At 42.9% G+C, this 18,820-nt stretch overlaps 1 protein-coding gene across 1 annotated transcript in view; it reads left to right on the top strand.

Moving 5' to 3' along the window:
- Positions 1–17,715, top strand: part of LOC137875948 (protein diaphanous homolog 1-like) — a 19,162-nt gene extending 1,447 nt beyond the window's left edge. Inside the window, exons 2-11 of the mRNA XM_068715465.1 lie at positions 1,124–1,222; positions 1,356–1,450; positions 1,567–1,668; positions 2,002–2,241; positions 2,500–2,629; positions 2,773–2,898; positions 3,009–3,172; positions 3,666–3,798; positions 8,159–8,248; positions 15,580–17,715. Of these exons, the coding sequence (XP_068571566.1) occupies positions 1,124–1,222; positions 1,356–1,450; positions 1,567–1,668; positions 2,002–2,241; positions 2,500–2,629; positions 2,773–2,898; positions 3,009–3,172; positions 3,666–3,798; positions 8,159–8,248; positions 15,580–15,767 (1,367 nt within the window). The 3' untranslated portion in view covers positions 15,768–17,715. The remainder of the gene's footprint in view (positions 1–1,123; positions 1,223–1,355; positions 1,451–1,566; positions 1,669–2,001; positions 2,242–2,499; positions 2,630–2,772; positions 2,899–3,008; positions 3,173–3,665; positions 3,799–8,158; positions 8,249–15,579) is intronic.
- Positions 17,716–18,820: the final 1,105 nt, after the last annotated feature.

The following is an 18,820-nucleotide window of genomic DNA, read 5'->3' as shown; positions in this document are numbered from 1 at the left end:
ACTCGTACCGAACATGCTGTACCGACTTACTGTACTGTTGCTGACTGTTTCCCAGACGGTGATTGTTGGTTCCTGTTAGTCTGGTCCTAACAAAGATAAGAAGGCCACATACAGAACAAAACCTGAGGAGAGACTGGAAAGATGTGGGTGGTATTGATCCTCCATTGTTAATCAAAGTGTTAGCCATACAGAGAGAACTAAGGGATAGGAATTTCCTTTAAAAGAAACTCCTCACATTTGTAAACCTGTTACCAAATAATATTTTGTAGACATTTATGTTATATTACATAACTTTTGTCAATGACATTTTTTTGTTGATTGTCTAATCATGGACTACAGTATTTGTCCTGCATCTTCACATGGATGGAGTTTGAGTGCTTAGATAATATTGTCAGAAGCAAGTGAACAACTGTGACTTCCAGTACTCTGCTGACCTCAGGTCTGATGTGTACAGTGGGCTATCAGCTGGTTGAACCCACGTGCTTGTTCATCTTTCACTCCTAATTATCATCCAGCGCACATTAACCCTCACACACTGACACATCCGTACAGTCACAATCCTGACCTTGTCAGAACGAATTATTCGTTTCTGTCAAGTGTGTGTGTGTGTGTGTGTGTGTGTGTGTGTGTGTGTGTGTGATGTACTGTATATGCGTGTATGTAGGCTGATTGCAAACTTTGAATGCCTTACAGCTGACAAACGTCCGACCGTATTTACCCGACACACACACACACACCAGGGGTGTCTTTCCTCCAGTGTTACAGCCCTCGCATAGCAGTTCCATTGTAACCCAAGGACAGTGATACAATAACCCTAACACCTCCATGACACCATACAGTTGGGAGGGAGTGAAAAAAGTGAAGGCCTTGCCAAGTCTGTCAGTTTTCATAGCATCACATAGGCCCTCTGTCCATCCCTCTTATCCACCTCTCTCTCCATTACAGAACCCACTGGATCCCGCTATGCTTCTTTCCAACATTATTTCTATTCATATCCAGCTGTACTAGTATTACTTTTAAATAAAGTCACTAAGAAACGTGTTTTCTAACAAAGTCTTCTCTTTCTTCTGTCCTTCTCTGAATGTCACCACCACCCGCCCCATTTCTTTATTCACTCTTCCAGCCAAAAAGGAGCAAGGTGACGGAGACGAAAAGAAGCTGCTGCAGAAGAAGAAGGTGAAGGAGCTGAAGATTCTCGACTCAAAGTGCTCACAGAACCTTTGTAAGTCCTGATAGCCCCACACCAATGACTTTAAATGCATTCCCTAATAACATTCATTGAAATGACAACAATAAAGTGTGTTCAACTGAATCCTTATTGTATTAAGTGCTGTTAACTGTGTCTGCTTATACAGCCATTTTCCTGGGATCAGTCCGAGTCCCGTATGAGGAGATCAAGAACGCCGTGCTGCAGGTTAATGAGAAGGTCATCACAGAGTCCATGGTTCAGGTATGGAGCTCAAACTTGACCCAGTGTTGGTATATGAGGGCCTGTTTGTGCAAGCATAGTTGGGACACATCCAGATCCTGATAGTCATGTACAGTATATGTTTCATTGTCTCACAGAACCTAATTAAACTACTACCAGAAGCAGAGCAGATGACTGTCCTGGGAGAGATGAAGGAGGAATACGATGACTTGGCTGAGTCCGAGCAGTTTGCAGTAGTGGTGAGAAAATGGAAAAACACACAAAACAGACAATTTAGTTTTTATAAAATCAGTATTGTGTGAAATCCCAGCTGACTTGTACATGATCAACCACAAACATAGCAGGGTAATCAGCGTAATGGAAAATGACGCATGGGAAATGTTGAAATACTGAGATAGTCGTACCGTTGTCAATATATTAGACACAGAAAATCCTCATGATGTTAAACACAGAGTGCTTTGTTCAACTGTGAAGGATGTGAGTAATGAATGAAACCCCCTTACACATAACTACACACAATCTATGTGGCAGCAAACATACCAGGAATGGCTCCTTCTTTTCTCTCTCTCCAGATGTCCGGTGTGAAGCGGCTGATGCCACGGCTTCAGGCCATCCTGTTCAAGCTGCAGTTTGAGGAGCAGCTGAACAACATCAAGCCAGATGTGGTGTCTGTGACAGCAGCCTGCGAGGAGTTCAGTAAAAGCCAGACCTTCCCCAAGCTTCTACAGATCATCCTCCTCGTCGGGAACTATATGAATGCTGGCTCCCGCAATGGAAAGGCCTTCGGCTTCTCCATATCATACCTGTGCAAGGTAAAATGAGGTGGAGACACAGTAAACAACACAGAATATAAACTGAATGAAAGGAGTTCTACGCTTTGTGTACTTCTTGGGGGTCAAGTGTGGAAATGCTGACATATAGTAAATGAGATAAAACGGGGTCCGATAAAAGTAAAATGTATACTCATACTCCACAAAAACAAGAGTAGAATCTGTTCCAGTGCCAATAATAACTTTTGATTGATTGCCTTTTCAATGTGCCATTTTTAAATCAATCCTTCTCCCAATCAGCTGCGTGACACCAAATCAGCTGATCTGAAGCAGACGCTGCTCCATTTCCTCGCTGATGTGTGCCAGGAGCAGTATCCTGAGATCATGGGCTTTGCAGACGAACTCATCCATGTTGAAAAGGCCAGCAGAGGTACATGGGGCATCTAATTGACGTCTATAAATCTCCATCTCATGGATCCAGTGTGCTGTAATTGTTATACGAGTATGAAAACACAACAGTCTATCATGAGCTCTGTATGGAGGTGCTCTGCATCATTAATGTTTCTTCTGCAGTTTCTGCAGAAACACTTCAGAAGAACCTGGAGACGATGGGCCGTCAGATCAAGAAACTGGAAAAAGATCTGGAAACCTTCCCCCCTCCACAAAATGACAAGGACATGTTTGCGGAGAAGATGTCGATATCCTCTTTATTCAGTCAAACAATAGATCTTATGATCATAAGTCATGATGGTTACGTCTTACAGATACAGAGAGATGTGTTCTATGTTCCTTAACAGAATGTTTCCACAGCTTTGTGGGTACCGCCTATGAGCAGTTTGAGAAGCTGGATATGCTGCATAAGAATATGGAGAAGCATTATAACGACCTGGGAGACTACTTTGTCTTTAACCCGAGAAAAATCTCCGTAGAGGAATTCTTTGGAGACCTCAACACCTTTAAAAACATGTTCCAGGTGTGTTTTCATTCATGTGAATGAACTGATGGTGTGGTTTTCAGTCTTTACTGACACCACCCACAAATCAACCCCTATACATACAGTACAAAGACAGACACACACACACACACACACACACACACAAGTGGAGTCAAAAACAAATAAGTAGATGAAAGAGGGATGCATGACAGTGAAATGTCAAACCAGGAGGAGAAATAAAGGCAGCACACCTGTCTGTATTGACATAATAATGAATGAGAGCGATTCCATTCTATTATCAGTTTATACATCAACCGTAAATGTGTTTTACCAGTTACTGCGGATAACTGCCAGCCACTGCTTTTGAAGTTATGTATACATACAGACATCCATCACATCTATCATACATGTGTCTTCTTGAATGTTGTGCTAAGAATTATTTTTGTACTTGTCACACAAACGTATGCACACCAAACACTTATTTTGCACACATACATTGTCTGACATCCTTCTCTCTTTGCTCCCCGACCAGCAAGCAGTAAAGGAGAATCAGAAAAGGAAGGAGGCTGAAGAGAAGATCAAGAGGGCCAAGCTGGCCAGGGAAAAGGCAGAGAAGGAGAAGGAGGAGAAGCTCAAGAAGAACCAGCACCTTGACATCAACGCAGGTCACCATTGCTGGATCATATCTGTTTACCTGCGTGTGTGACTGAAAGCAAGAGAAACACTCCGCATCTCTCTGTTTGTATTTCCCTTAGATTCCAGTTGGGGGCAGTCAGAGTCCACGTTTTTGTGGATTATCTGTGTGTGTGTGTGTGTGTGTGTGTGTGTGTGTGTGTGTGTGTGTGTGTGTGTGTGTGTGTGTGTGTGTGTGTGTGTGTGTGTGTGTGTGTGTGTGTGTGTGTGTGTGTGTGTGTGTGTGTGTGTGTGTGTGTGTGTGTGTGTGTGTGTGTGAGAAAGAGCAACCCATCAGTATTTATAGACCAGAGTTAATCTAATGCTGATGACCTGTGTTTTTAAGTAAGCAAGTAACAATAATCTCCACAGAAAGTAAGGACAAGGAGGATGTATATAAGGAACCGCCTGACCTCTTTTCACTCCTCTGGTGAACGGGGGATTTTCTTCCATAAAAGAGAACTGTTTGAAAGCCTAAATCTCTTTATCACCAACAACATATTTCCACTCTTCTATGAGCTGTTATACTTAGAAAATGCTAGCAGCATATTGTGCTTTGTAACACAGACACACACACACACACAGACACACACACACACACACACACACACACACACAGAGTTAACACTAAAATCCTGCCTTGCAGACACACATTTATGCACAGGCACTTTTTCCCCTTCTCTCAGACTGTGACCTAGTTTCAGTACATTCCTCCTCTCTCTGGCTCCAGTCATGTTCTCCTGGGACTCCACACTCAAAATGTGCTGCAGCCTCAGTGCACCCTGTGTGTTTGTGTATGCGCGTGTGTGTGTGTGTGTGTCACAAAATGACCACTAGTTGCTACTAGTTTGTTTCTGTTTTGCTTTGCCTATGTGTTGGAGAAGTGTTTGTGTGTTTTTAGAATGTGTATTTGTGTGTCAGCTTTGTAAACCTCTTTCACAAAAAGTCTTTCTAGCCTTTCTCCTCGTGCTCCATGTTCCAGCTGGCTTCTCCACTCCCTCTTCTTCTTTTTTTTTTTTTTTTCCTTTCCCTCCCCCCGTCGTTCATTTAAAGGGCAGTTAAAGACACAGCGAGCACCGAGGCTCCACTCTGAATACTTTGTGTCTGTGTTTAAAGTATGGAGAAGACATTTTGTGGTAGAAAGTAAGGTAGTCAAATTTCATGCGCAGCCTCCAGAGGCATGCGTGCATGGAACACAATAGTGCTTCAAAGATGAGTGCTTGTGTGTATGGAGATTATTTACATACAGGTGGCATATTTGACTGCCCCTGTAGCCCAGAGTCATTCAACACCCCCTATTTACATTCAACCACACTCAAACCCGGCATACACACACCTGGTCTTTGTTCTGTATTTGTTTATAACCATCATTCTGGATGGCTGTCACACAAAGGTTGTTTTCAGCAGCTATACTTTCACATGCTCACATCGTCTTTGTTCCCTTTTTTTTTTTTTGTTATTTCAATTCCCCACCCTTCAACTCTCACTCTCTCACCCTCACTATCTCATGAATGTTGTTCTTTCTGAATGCTACTCTTTATCACTTTCTGTCCCTTTGTAGACATAATATACCAGTTGTTGGTTAAACCCTGGAAGGTCAGTGTGTGTTTGCACTTTGTGGCCTTGTCATTCCTATGCGAGTCAGACAGACAGGCGCTCATTCGGTGCGGCCTCAGTTAAGCACATGTGCTGCGCATGTAATGGTAGTTATTGTGAATATGCTTATTTAACATGTTGACCATCAAATCATTGTTTTTACTTGGCTTTATTTGGCTCTCTTGATCTGATAAATACTATCTACTACTACTAAAAGATCCCTGGCTGTCATACACTCATATTTGGAAACATGCCAGACTACTGAGCCACTAACCTTTTCTCATTTCCACAGCTAGGTGTCAGTACCGTCTGTAAAAACAATGTGTGCTTTTATGTACATGGCAAAGACTAACACACCCACACAGATGCTGGTATGGGAACTGCCACTAGGAGTGCTCGTGCTCTACACAGAGAGCGAGTGAGAGAGTAGTGTGGGGGAGGGGAAGAGAGTAGTAGGGCAGCATATGCTCTCTTGAGGATTAGACTGTGTTGTTGTCTTCTAGAAATGGAGGTAAGGAGTGGAGGAGAGAAGCACATGGTGACGGAGGGGATAAGCCTGGGTAACCTGCCTCACTGCAGGCCACTGTGAAAGAGGGCCACGATCATGGCGCATTAGGAATATCCAAATTCTGTCTCCAACCCACTTGAACACTTTTTTTCCTTCCCGTACTCTTTTTCCTTTTCTCTCTTTTTCTTTGTGTTTGTTGTAACGCCTCTCCTCTCTGTAAATGTTTCTGTTCATGTCCTCGTCTGTTATTGTGTGAACGTCCATTAGGGGTGCTACTGCTCCACACAAGATAGTGTGTGTGTGTAGGGGTGTGTGTAGGTGTGTGTGTGTGCATGCCAAATAGAATCTGCCAATGTGTGTGTGTGCATTCAATGTAGACCAGGACCAAAGAGACATGTTTAAGAGCTCATGATCTAATACTATTATGCTAATTAATCCGTCTTATGTTCTTACTTGGTTCAGGCAATACTTTGCTGTTTGTATCATGCAGTGTGTGTGTGTGTGTGTGTGTGTGTGTGTGTGTGTGTGTGTGTGTGTGTGTGTGTGTGTGTGTGTGTGTGTGTGTGTGTGTTGCTCATAATCCATGGCATTGTTGTACTGACTCTGACTTTGCCACCATAGTTTTTGAGGCCATTTCAATATTGATTTGTATTGATTCTCAATAATAGCACCATTAGCCAGATACCTGTTCCACAGAAGAATCATGTGACTACAAGAGCACATGATTACCAACAAGTGATTGAACCCAACAAGTGTGTTTCCCCCCCATTATTAGCCCTATTTATAACCGCTAACAAACCGAACATTGTAAAGCTTCCCTGTGAAATGAAGACTTGTATGTGGCTTTATGAAACAGTGTTGCCCCTGGCCACGCTCACACTAAAACACCAAAGAGCTGTATGTCTAATGCTGTACAGTGCACCGACCCTCGGGCATTCTAGCTTCAGTCGGGAGTTCACTCAGCCTGTTTTAAACACAACCAGGTCATTGTGTGGTCCCTCCATCGCCTCCAGTACAGTCACAAATAGCTTTGTATGTCTTCCACCACTCGTTTAAGCCAACCATGTGATTAGAGTGAGTGGAAATGGGCCAGATGTGTTTCCCCGGAAGGAGAAAAAAAACATCATTCTGAACTATCTGTGTAGTTCCAGGACACGGACATTGAGGGGTGTATGTGAGCCGTGGAAGTCCTGTGGAGTGTGTGAGGGAGACTTTCTCTGACGTGACAGGCGAGACCACAGACCATCTGCTTCATGGCTTACTGCAGGATTAGATATAGTGTGTGTGTGTGTGTGTGTGTGTGTGCGTGTGCATGTGTGTGTGTGAGCAGAAGAGATGTTTGTGTTTGGGGGTTGGGGAGGTGACGACATAAACCTTTAACCCCACCTCGCTGGCCCCTTTTTAGACCCCTCTGTCTCTATTCAGGTTCCGACTGAAATAATTAGAACCATCTGCCTGAGCGCTGAGATGAGCCACTGAATCCTGCCCACAGAACGAGCTTCACACAAAACATGATCTCTGATTTAAGACCCCCAGATAAACAATGTGCATGTAAACAAGCAACGAAACCACCCGTACAAACTGTACCTGTACACATACACTGATACAAGGTTCATTTCCAGTCGGCACCCTTTTAACCGTCAGCCACAATTATTTGAATGTTCATGAGCAAGTTTGGTCTCAGTGGGTGTGTCTTTCCAGTAAGGCTGTGTTTGTGTGTTTATAGAGGTTACCTTCCAGAAAGTGCAGCATGTAGCTCCTAGCAGAGACAGTAGCTGAACTGGGTCACTGCTTATCTGGGTTAATGTAGCTAATTTGCCAACGTGGCCACGTGGCTGGTAAATAACATCGCTGCCCACGTGTGTGTGTGTGTGTGTGTGTGTGTGTGTGTGTGTGTGTGTGTGTGTGTGTGTGTGTGTGTGTGTGTGTGTGTGTGTGTGTGTGTGTGTGTGTGTGTGTGTGTGTGTGTGTGTGTGTGTGTTGGCGTGTCTATGAGAAACAGCGATAGGTAGAGGGTTTAGAAAAACCACCAAAAGAAGATTAGCGTGTATGTCAGGGTTGTATTGATTTAAAAAAAACATGGTTCTGATAATGGAGTAGTGTGTGTGTGTGTGTGTGTGTGTGTGTGTGTGTGTGTGTGTGTGTGTGTGTGTGTGTGACATGAATACAAGTTGAAATGTGTCTCCACATATGGGTTTGTTCCAGGGTTTGTTGATGCATTGCTGATGTTGTTGATGCTATGTTTACAGAGGGGGATGAAACTGGTATCATGGATGGCCTGCTGGAGGCGCTGCAGTCCGGCGCTGCTTTCAGGAGAAAGAGAGGACCACGGCAAGCAGGTACTCGTACACAAGAAGTTCATCTTCACAGAACATGCAGGTGTTCCAGAACGTCATGTCCTACCTGATTTACAGAGTTCTGTTTCCCTTCACACACACTTACACATTGTACAGAGAAACACGTGGAGCATATGAGACTCATTCGTTCCTGCTTCCTCTCTGTCTCTCTGTTTCTGTCAACACACAACAGATTTGTTTGTGTCTCTGCTCCATCTGTTGCACGGCTCAGAGACTTCGGGTTGTGATAGTATTCTGTGGCCATGGTTACAAATGCAAGTCCACCAATGGCTGGCACAACAACAGAAGAGGGAGGCGTGGGTGTGGGCAGGAAGATACTTAAGAGAGGAACAACTGGCGAGGGTGTGGCTGTGGAATAGGACATTATAAGAGGAATATGAATGTAGAGCAAAGGAGGATGAACCAGAGTGTGGGTACACACTTTAAGGAAGTGGAATCAGTGCTTGAACAGGCTAAAATATAAAGAAAATACAAATTGTTAATGCCCCTCTCTACTCAAAATGGGTTTTGCCCATTTTTACTTAGAGTTAAACTCTAGAAATGAATTTGCTGAAGAGGGAAAATGTCTGTGCTTAACATGAATCTGACTTTACGACATGTATGTATGAGAACTAGTGGGGTAGCCAGTCATGGTCCAATATGCAACTTACACAAGTGTGATCCCAAAAAATTGGAGCTATGTTTTTGTCATTACTGGCCCGGCCAGAAGTCCATGTCCTGTATATGAGCACATGTTCCTGAGCACAGTCTGGGTTGATTATCATTCAGGCCACGTGTTCAGTCTGTAAGCGACGGCGCAGTAATATGGTTAGCTACTCATTCTGCCGGCTGTCCCACCGGCCGATCCAGACTTAGTATGAACATGAGGCAGTGTGAGCTTTTAGGATAGTAACTTGTAATATGATGCCTTGTGTTCGGAAACTCGTGTGTAACCATGTGAGTTGTAAAGTGCCCATTAACTCTGTGTGTGTGTGTGTGTGTGTGTGTGTGTGTGTGTGTGTGTGTGTGTGTGTGTGTGTGTGTGTGTGTGTGTGTGTGTGTGTGTGTGTGTGTGTGTGTGTGTTTTCACATGCATTCATGTGTGGGTTTGGTATTCACACATAACAGAGGCTGAAGAGTGAGTGCAACCCAATACCTCCTTCAATAGAAGCCAGATGTGAAACAGAGCTCCGGAGTGGAATAGCACAGAGCCGGAGGGTTGACTGCACTCGTTCTTTCTTTCATCTTTATTTATTTCAGTCACTGAGTGCATTTATATAGCCTGTTAGCAGTTATGTCCATAACAATTAAACAGGGGTTGTAACAAGTGCTCCACTAAGTCACACTGAGAATATCGCTATGCGCTGCAAACTTTCTTTAGTCACACACTGCTCGGGGTCGTCACCACTAAACTGACAGAGAAAACAGTTAGAAGAGGAGCTGGTGGGAGAAGCGGGAGCTGGGGAAAGGAGCTCTGTACGAGAGAAAATGAGGCCCGCTCGAGGGCTCACTCAGTCACCCATAATACTGTTTGGCCACCTCACACTCCTAACAGGAAATACCTTAATGTGCGTTCCAGAGAGAGTAAGTGGGAGAGAACCTTTCCTCCCTCTGTATGCTTATCTGTGGTAGAAAAGAGAAGGAAAATATAAGTGGCTGTATGTATCACATCTCTGCTCAGTGCCTCCTCCCTGTCTCCTTTTTTTTTTTTTCCTCCTCGGTCTTGTCATTTTAGTTTTCTTTTTCCAAAGTTCAGGGTTTTCCATGGCTGATGTGGAGGCTGTGAAGGCCTGCTGTGGTTTTTGGGCAATCTCAGCTTTGCTAGGAGTTTTATATTTTCTTTAAATATGTTTAAAGGCCACTCCTTTCCAGTTACCCACGTTGCTTTGTACTCCCCGGAAGTCCTTCACCCACACAATAGGAGTGTGTCTGTGACTGGTTGGTTGAGTCAGAGGTCTTAATTTAATGAAGTAGGAGGAGGCACATCCTGACTCTGGAGCCACAGTTAGCCTGTTTGAGCAGAACACTCATCTATGTGTTTACATATAGATGAGTGTTCCATAATCTGTAATACATCTATACAATTTTCTGCATGCAGAGCAGAAAAGATATGTAGATATGACAGAAAATCTGACTTAATTTTTTTCTGTTCTGTCATTAAAAGACAAAACACAATATCAAAGGAGCCACAGCTCTACCAAAATAATAATAGAGATTACAGGCAGATACATTTGAAGCTGAAATATTTTATAAATGTGGCGTCATTGTGGCGAGCTGTTTCCTCATCTCTCCCTTCCTCCCTCACTGTTTGGTAGATATAATATGTCACTGGCCCTGAGGCCAGTTGAACCAGTTGCTCATCTAATCTCTCTGTAATTACTTTTCCATGCAGCTAAAATACAATTGATTTGTACTCTTGTGTTCATGGCATCACTGATCAGATGTCACGTACTGAGTGTGCAGACACGAAGCAAAGGTTCACCCGCTTGAATGATCTATGAATAAGCAAAGCAGTGGTGGAGGGGTCGTGGCTTCTCTTTGCAACGTCACAATGAAGCCACACATTAAAATCAGTTGCCTGATATCCCAACATAATCAATCGCCTTGATGCATTAGAAACAGGTGCTGAGGCTCATTAGGTCTGCATTTAACGTAACTGTAGTATTGATAGTTTTCACAAAGACATGATAATACATCTGGGGTATTAATATTACATTTAATAAAGCTTTACATAAGAGTCCCCCAAATGTGAAAATGTTTTTACTTATATCAGCCACCAGTGAAGCTTTACTATATATATATATGTATATATATATGTATGTATATATATACGTATATATATATATATATATATATATATATATATATATATACGTATATATATATATATATATATACGTATATATATATATATACGTATATATATACGTATATATATATATATATATATATATATATACGTATATATATATATATATATATATATATATATATATATATATATATACGTATATATATATATATATGTATATATATACGTATATATATATATATATATACACGTATATATATATATATATATATGTATATATATATACGTATATATATATATATATATATATGTATGTATATATATGTATGTGTTTCCCAAGGATAAAATCTTTCAGTCGCCTGACTTTCTGCCTTCTTTTTTTAAAGGGTACACGATGGTCTTTGTATGGCTTTTAAACGCTTTTGAGGACAGCTTTGTAAGGTGGCCTAATGTGGCAACAATATTTATTTTATTATAGTTATATATATTTTTTTATTTGATTGTTTTTGTGTTCTGTGTGACCACTATTGTGCACCTAAGGGTCTTCATTCCACGCCGTGTGTCCCTTCCTTCCCTTCCTCTCCTCACAGCTGTGGCGACCGTAAACGTCACCAACGTTGTGCTAAAGGGCCCATTGAGTGTGTGCTCATGCTTATTGTGTCACCCAATTGTGACTGAATGGAAAGCCACGAGGCTGCGGAGGCTATATAGCTCCTCACCTTTGACCTGTACCTCAGCTCACTGTGTGTGTGTCTTTGTGCTGGTTGTGTTGAATGAGAGGACTGCATGGGGTATCCTCAGCTGTCTACCCCCCCCCTCCCTTTAAATACATACAGACAAAACACACACACCAGATGCTTGCATGCCAATACAAAGACACATGGAGGTTTGCGTACCGATACATGCGCCCAAGCAGACGTTACATTCCAGAGGACAGACGGCCTTGCGTAGTTTTTCAAACACCATCACACTGTGGCTCTCTGCTTGAGATTGTAAGTTATCTGTCTCTGGCCTTTTTGTATGAATACAGACTTGTCAGGTTGGCTACATCAGCCTAATTTGTGTGTGTGTGTATGTGTTGAAAGCAATATAAGGGCACTCGTGTGTAGAGGAATGGCGTGTCTAAACACTCACTATAGACCCATCTGCTGGGTCACGACCCTCTGCCAGAGCAACCAATCGCAGTAGCAACTAGTTGACAAAGCACCAATCACAACAGAGAGACGGAGATAAAGGGGAACAAAAGAGGCACACGCTGGCTCTGCAGACGATCTGCTCCTACAACAAAACAAAAAAAAGCCTCCTATAGAGATCTGTACTGTCACAGATGTTCACACAAACACACACACACACACACACACACACACAGGAGATAATTCAGACCAATACGAGAGCGCTCATCAATCAAGTCGTTACTGAAGCAGTGGTGATGCATACTAAACACCCACTGAGACAATACATGCCAGCAAGCCACACATATATGCACCAGTTGAGCCCATTGGGGGACATGAAAGGCATGCGTGCACATCAACACTAACACCAGACACAAGCCAGCAGTGGTTCCAGATGACGTCACTGTTTCCCACAGTCCTCTAGTGTGGAGCAGCGGTGTGTTACGCAGCATGGCCTGAGGAGGGCGGTGTGAGCCCCCGCTTAGCTGGAGACACTGATGGAGGTCCAGCCTACATCTGCAAATACACCACCATGCCGGTAATGGCACTGTTACCATTGTGTCATGTGATCATATACTTTGTATGCCTTCACAAGGCCTCTGAGATAGTTCTTATGAGCTTCTGATCTCAAGCTGACCTGCACTTGATTTACTGTAAATTCTCTCCTCGCTCATCTCCCCGGTTCTTTATTTTCCCCTCATAAGGTCGGCATTGTACAACAAAGAGCTCCTTCCCTCATCCGGCAGCCATTCATTTAGTCTCCCGCAGTGTAATGTGTTACAGATGATCTTTTCACTTTACTCTTTGTGCCCCTGATCGACCCCTCAATGTGCAAACTCGTTCGTTCACCAGTAAACAGTCTTTGTTGTGAGTCCCGACGTCTCATTTCCTACCGCTGCACACAACAGGCTCCATGCCAAGAAGTGCATGGATCATTGAGTCAACATCACAGCTAGTTTCTGGATACACATGCTGAGTGTTTCCTATGTTTGTAGCGCCACGTGTTCAAGGGGTATAAAGCGATTTCTCTTCTGCACGTTCACAATGTTGAGAGGCTTGCAAGAGATGGATTAAAACAATAAACAAAGGCTTTAGACGGCTCCTTTCAGAGCCGCGTGAGTTTTTGAACGACTGAGTTCAATGTGACTGGTAGTGACAATTCTGACTTGTTAGTCTCATCTGAAAGCTGCAAGGTCATTCCATGTAGTTTCCACTGAATGGTACGTGGCAATTTTAGGCTCTGATCGACTCTGAAGCGATCCCTTAAAGGCTAACTGGTGATGTTTAATATTTTGTTATTGGTCCCCAACAAAGCTCTGTTAACGCCTCTTGGAGCAACATTAACTAAAAACTAAAGTGCCCGGCTGCTTATGAAAACTAGTTTGCCTATTTTTTTATATTATATTTGTAATGTGATATTTAAATTAACTTGATATGCTCAGTGAAACCTGTCTGTCAGGTGATGTATTTGCTTCTGAGGCTTAAAAAATGTGCACATCCTCACTGCACATGTTCCTGTCTTTACTTTAATCTGCAGGTTTCTGTCTAAATTTTACCCATGCTGCATCCAATGCTACAGCCCTCTGATTCCCCCCCCCCCCCCCCCCCCCCCTCTCTCTCTCTCTCTCTCTCTCTCTCCCTCTCCCTCTCTCAAGGATGAGGGAGGAGAGGAGCTGGGTTGACAGCCTTTGAAGAGCTTTTCTCTGCGGGTTGGATGGCACACATACACATAGAATAACACCCACACTGACGCACACTCTTTCTCTCTGTTTTTTGGGTCATTTGCATAATTTCTAATTAGTTCGTTTATGAGTAAGGGAGAAGAGGTTTGGGAAAGGTACAAAAATAGATATGGAGGACCTATTTGAGAGTGAGCAAGAGAATCTCCAAGGAAACTGTGTGTGTGTGTGTGTGAAATGTTAATTTGACATTCCAGCTGTCTGTGCTCATCAGTCCAGCTGAGTTTCACATCTAGAGAAGACAAACTGTGAACTTGGCTCTAAGTCTCTAAATCCTTCTTCTCCTCCTTCTTCCCAGACTCCATTGTGTCTTTGTCACAGCTAGTTCTGGAGACCTGTTCGGTAACTTTTGTTTGTGTGTGTTGTTGTTCTCCCTCCGTCAGAACCATGTGTCAAATATTGGTTTGTTGTTTGTGTTCCATGGTTCATTTGCATGTGTATTGCTATTGGTTTGCATCATGACCTTGTTGGATTGATCTTTCATTTTCCCATCAGTAGGAACAGTAACATCAATGTGTGTGTGTCCTGTACCTATGTTCATAGCCTCTGTCTGAGTTGTGAACATACACCAGACCAGGCATAACATAACAGCCAAACACCAAAACACAATCTCCCACTGACCTATATAATTCAAAATGGCCGCTGCTGCACAGCGCTCCTCCCACGCAGGAAAATGAAAAGGATGGAGAGGAATGAGAGTTAAGAGCAAGGCTTGTGTGTGTGTGTGTGTGTGTGTGTGTGTGTGTGTGTGTGTGTGTGTGTGTGTGTGTGTGTGGGAGGAGGCGGAAATAACAGAGTAAGCAGGTAGAAGAATAAAAGCAGCAGCATCCTCGGGGCACAATCCGTCACACTCACTGTGACTCAGTGCCACCCTGTGCATCTCTTATCTTTCCTCACTGCATCCACTATTTGTCTGTGATCTATTCTACTACTTCCTTCCAGCTCATTCCTCCTTTTTCCTCAATTTCTCCATCCATGTCCGTCTCATTTTCATTCATCCCAACCTCCGTAATCTTCCCACAGGATGAATCACTCTGCTCTTCATGGCGTCTCACCCTTCGTCCTACCGCTTCCTTCTGAGCGTTTAAACATTCCTTCCATCAGTCCCACTTCCTCTTCATCTAAAAGTTGGGTGTCTTTCCTCTTTTACTCATTTTCCACACTTTAAGATCAAGTTGAGGCTAAGCTGACATTAGCAGTGAGTTTGCTCCAGATGTCGCATTAATACACACACACACACACACACACACACACACACACACACACACAGCCGTACCATTAAGCCGTTTGTGTGTCATGGTAATGCATGTATCAGTATGTTGGAAAGAAATGGAGCATCTCTGTTGTGTTTCATCATTAAAAACACGTGTCTTTGGTGTTCTTGGAGGCACATACTTGTGAATGTGTGTTCAGTCAGTGGAAGTGTTAAGTACCTGTCTGTCGATGTGGTGTTGTTTGGCTAACTGACTTTTTTGTTTTGTTTTGTTTGCACAAACGTCAGATATGTCACGTCATGGCATGCGCTGACATATCTGTATGGACTTGATCTAATATAAACATGACTTCTTAATATCATCGTTATCTCACTAACTCTGTATTTGTCTTTCTCAGCCAACCACCGACGAGCTGGTAATGCAGTGACCAACATCCTGGCCAAAGAGCTGATGCAGGAAGAGACGCCCTCATCCAGCAAAACGCCCGCCAAGAAGAAGAAGTCAGAGGAGAAGGAGGAGCCTAAAGTAGAAGGAGCGGAGTCATTGGAGGAGTTACTGGAAGCTACTCCCTCTCGGTCCCATTAGGCAGACGGGGCGGAAAGATTTTAACTCCGAACACAGATGTATTTCGTAGCCATTCCAGGGGCCAATATCAATCTGAGATTAGCTCACGGACAACAGCCCCGTGTTTCTCAGAGGTCGAGCCTTGTCTTAACGGGACCATCTGTAAGGGTTGCATTGACTTCAGGGAGTGGCAGAGGAGGAGGAGGAGGGCAGGGCTCACACCTCAACCTTTGGATCTTTGCCATTGTCAAAAAGATTGAATTGCTTTCTTCAGCGTGTGCACATATCTGTTCATGTATTTTTGTCTTTCTTTCTCACTTTATTCACCTGTCATTCGACAAAGGCCAACTTCAGCGATTCCAAAGACTTCCTCAGGAGGGATCCACCCTTCTTTGTGGTTATTTTCCAAATACCAAATTTAGACTGGAAATGTCTGGAATTTGGCAAATCCTGCAGGTTCAAGTTTTCTCTGGATGTACCAGGACAAGACCACATTACGCTTTTCCACATTGTTTTTTTTGTTTTTTTATCGTCTGAAACATATTGCTTTGTATTTGTCTGATCTACTGTATGTTACTGTTTGTAAATGTTAATCACTTTTGCTGTGTGATTTGAAAAAAGTGCCAACCAATACAAATCCAGTCTTGTCATTTCCCTCCCCGGTTTCTTCCGGTCACATTCACACTGGGCTGCTGTCAGTCATCACCTGGGTGTTTCTGTGTGCTTTGATTTATTTTTGACTGAGAAGGGATTTTGTTCACTGATATGCATGCGTAAAATAGATTTAACATAAAAATGGAGATCATTTACACACACTTGTCTAAGCTACCACATGTGCCCACAACAGTTTTATGAAGAAAACGTGCTTACATCCATTCACATGAACATTCCTCAAACCCCAGAGGGAAGTAGAGATAGATTGGAGAAGAAAGCTCTTCCACAGTCGGTTAAACCATTTTTTTTGTTTCCATTTAATATGCTAGCCTTTACATGCCTGTGTGCTTTTTTGCGTTAGAATGAGTGAGTGAACTATGTCACCTATATTTAGTTTTATGTGCACACTCGACTTCCTACATGTGTTTGTGCTTTTAGGTTTGAGTGCATGCGTGTGTTGCCATCTGTAATTACTGTACGGTACCGAGCATGATGTCACAAATCTTAGGGTTCATAAGCAGCGTTGTGGTCTTTCTGCTGAAGATAAAGCACACTGGAAAACTGCCCAAAAACTGCTGAGACAACAATGTGTGTTTGTGTTGTTCACCCACTTTCCCTCCCACTGAACGGCTGCAGTAGTTGCTGAATGTCTGGCCTTGCTCTTATTTGTATTCAGTAGCCATCGGCATACATGTTGCCATGATGTTGTGGCGTAATATCTGACGAGAATCCGGAGAGGTGATGTCAGCTGCTCCATGCAATATTTATAACTATGCAAACATGATACTATACTGCGCTCACTCCAGCCCTGATGCCCAGTCGGCATCATGATGTAGGAACTACTGGGTTTATCAACCTGCTGGTTCAAGGTCAGGGCTTCATTTTGCCCCTGATTGAGGAAAATCTTTATGAAACAATTATCAAACATAAAACGAAATAAGGTTATTAAAGTACAGTGCAGATCCTTGACTCGATCAAGTGCTGGTGCTACATTTGAATCCAGTAACACAGAATAATTAAGGTGGACGATGCCAGGTGATTGTGTGTAACAGATACTGAACGTTTTCAACGTTAAGGAAAGAACGATTTATATCGGAACATCACTGGAATATTTGTTTTCTAATCCGAGTCATTCCTTTTGTTCATTAATTTTTATTAAGAGATGTTTTCTATGTTAATTTTTTACACTTGATTATTTTATTGTATTTGAATGGAGACGATTCTTTTTTTTGTTGTTACTCTATGTATACAGAATAATGCACATAGTCATTCTGTTTGCTACACAGAACTATTAAAAAATTCTTAAGTAATTTAATGATATGACTGACTCATTCTGAAAGTGTGTGCATCTTCTGTTGATGTGAAATTTCCAGCTCCGTTGTGTTCCTGCCGAAGTGAATCCCCCCCTTCCCTCTCTCTCTCTCTCTCTCTCTCTCTCTCTCTCTCTCTCTCTCTCTCTCTCTCTCTCTCTCTCTCTCTGTCTCTCTCTCTCTCTGTCTCTCTCATATGTAAACACATTGTGCAGTAAAATACCAGATAGTTTCAGCACGTTGCAGTGAAAGTGTCATTTTATTGCCAAAAGACAGAATGAATAACACCGTTTAGTTATTGTGACAGAAGCAGTCCAGGATTTTTCCATGGGTTTCCTGAGACATTTTCCAGCATTGATTGCCAGTGTTATACATGGTCTCTTACATAAAAGTGTGTGTGTGTGTGTGTGTGTGTGAGTGTGAGTGAGTGAGTGAGTGAGTGAGTGAGTGAGAGGGAGAGAGGGAGAGAGAAGGAGAACAGTCGATGCCTTATGCTGTTTTCTCATTTGTGTCCTCTCTTTCTGTTCGGACCCTTCTGTCACTGCCACAAATACTGTATCACCACACCATTCTGTGTTCCAGTGTCTCTGTCTCTAGAGATACTGGATCAAAGTACTATGATAAGTCATGATTTGCACTATTCTCCTCCCTGTAGTGGTCAGCCTGGCCAATACAGGCCTGTTCTGGGAATACCCTGCTGTGTCATACCGGCTACACGGATGCTCACCCAAAAATAGCTGGAGAAGTTTCCCTGGCCTCAGCTTTGTTCTGTAAGGTGAGCTGATTCTTTTCTTTCCCAGAGCATTCTGATATTCTCTCTCTGGCTGCAACTTGTTCAGACAGAAGCCTTTGCATCTGCTTTTTATTTAAATCACAACAGAAAAGTCCTCTATTCTCTGGTGGTTCTGCTCTGTTAAATCCACTTGAAAAGAGAAATCAGCTGTACAGGGCAGTCTGTTAGTGAAGATGATACACTTCACCCACAGTCAGAGTGGCTTTCTTTCATCATTCACTGTTACTTGGGCTCATGCAGATGTAGTTTCATACAAATCCATAGAATACAATGTCCTGAAAAAAAGATATAATATAGTGTATCATAAAAAGCCATTG

The sequence above is a fragment of the Cebidichthys violaceus genome, unplaced genomic scaffold, assembly GCF_023349555.1.
Source record: "Cebidichthys violaceus isolate CVI_PGR_0920_01 unplaced genomic scaffold, fCebVio1.0.p SCAF_2, whole genome shotgun sequence".
NCBI lineage: Eukaryota > Metazoa > Chordata > Actinopteri > Perciformes > Stichaeidae > Cebidichthys > Cebidichthys violaceus.
This window is presented reverse-complemented; position numbering and strand designations above follow the sequence as displayed.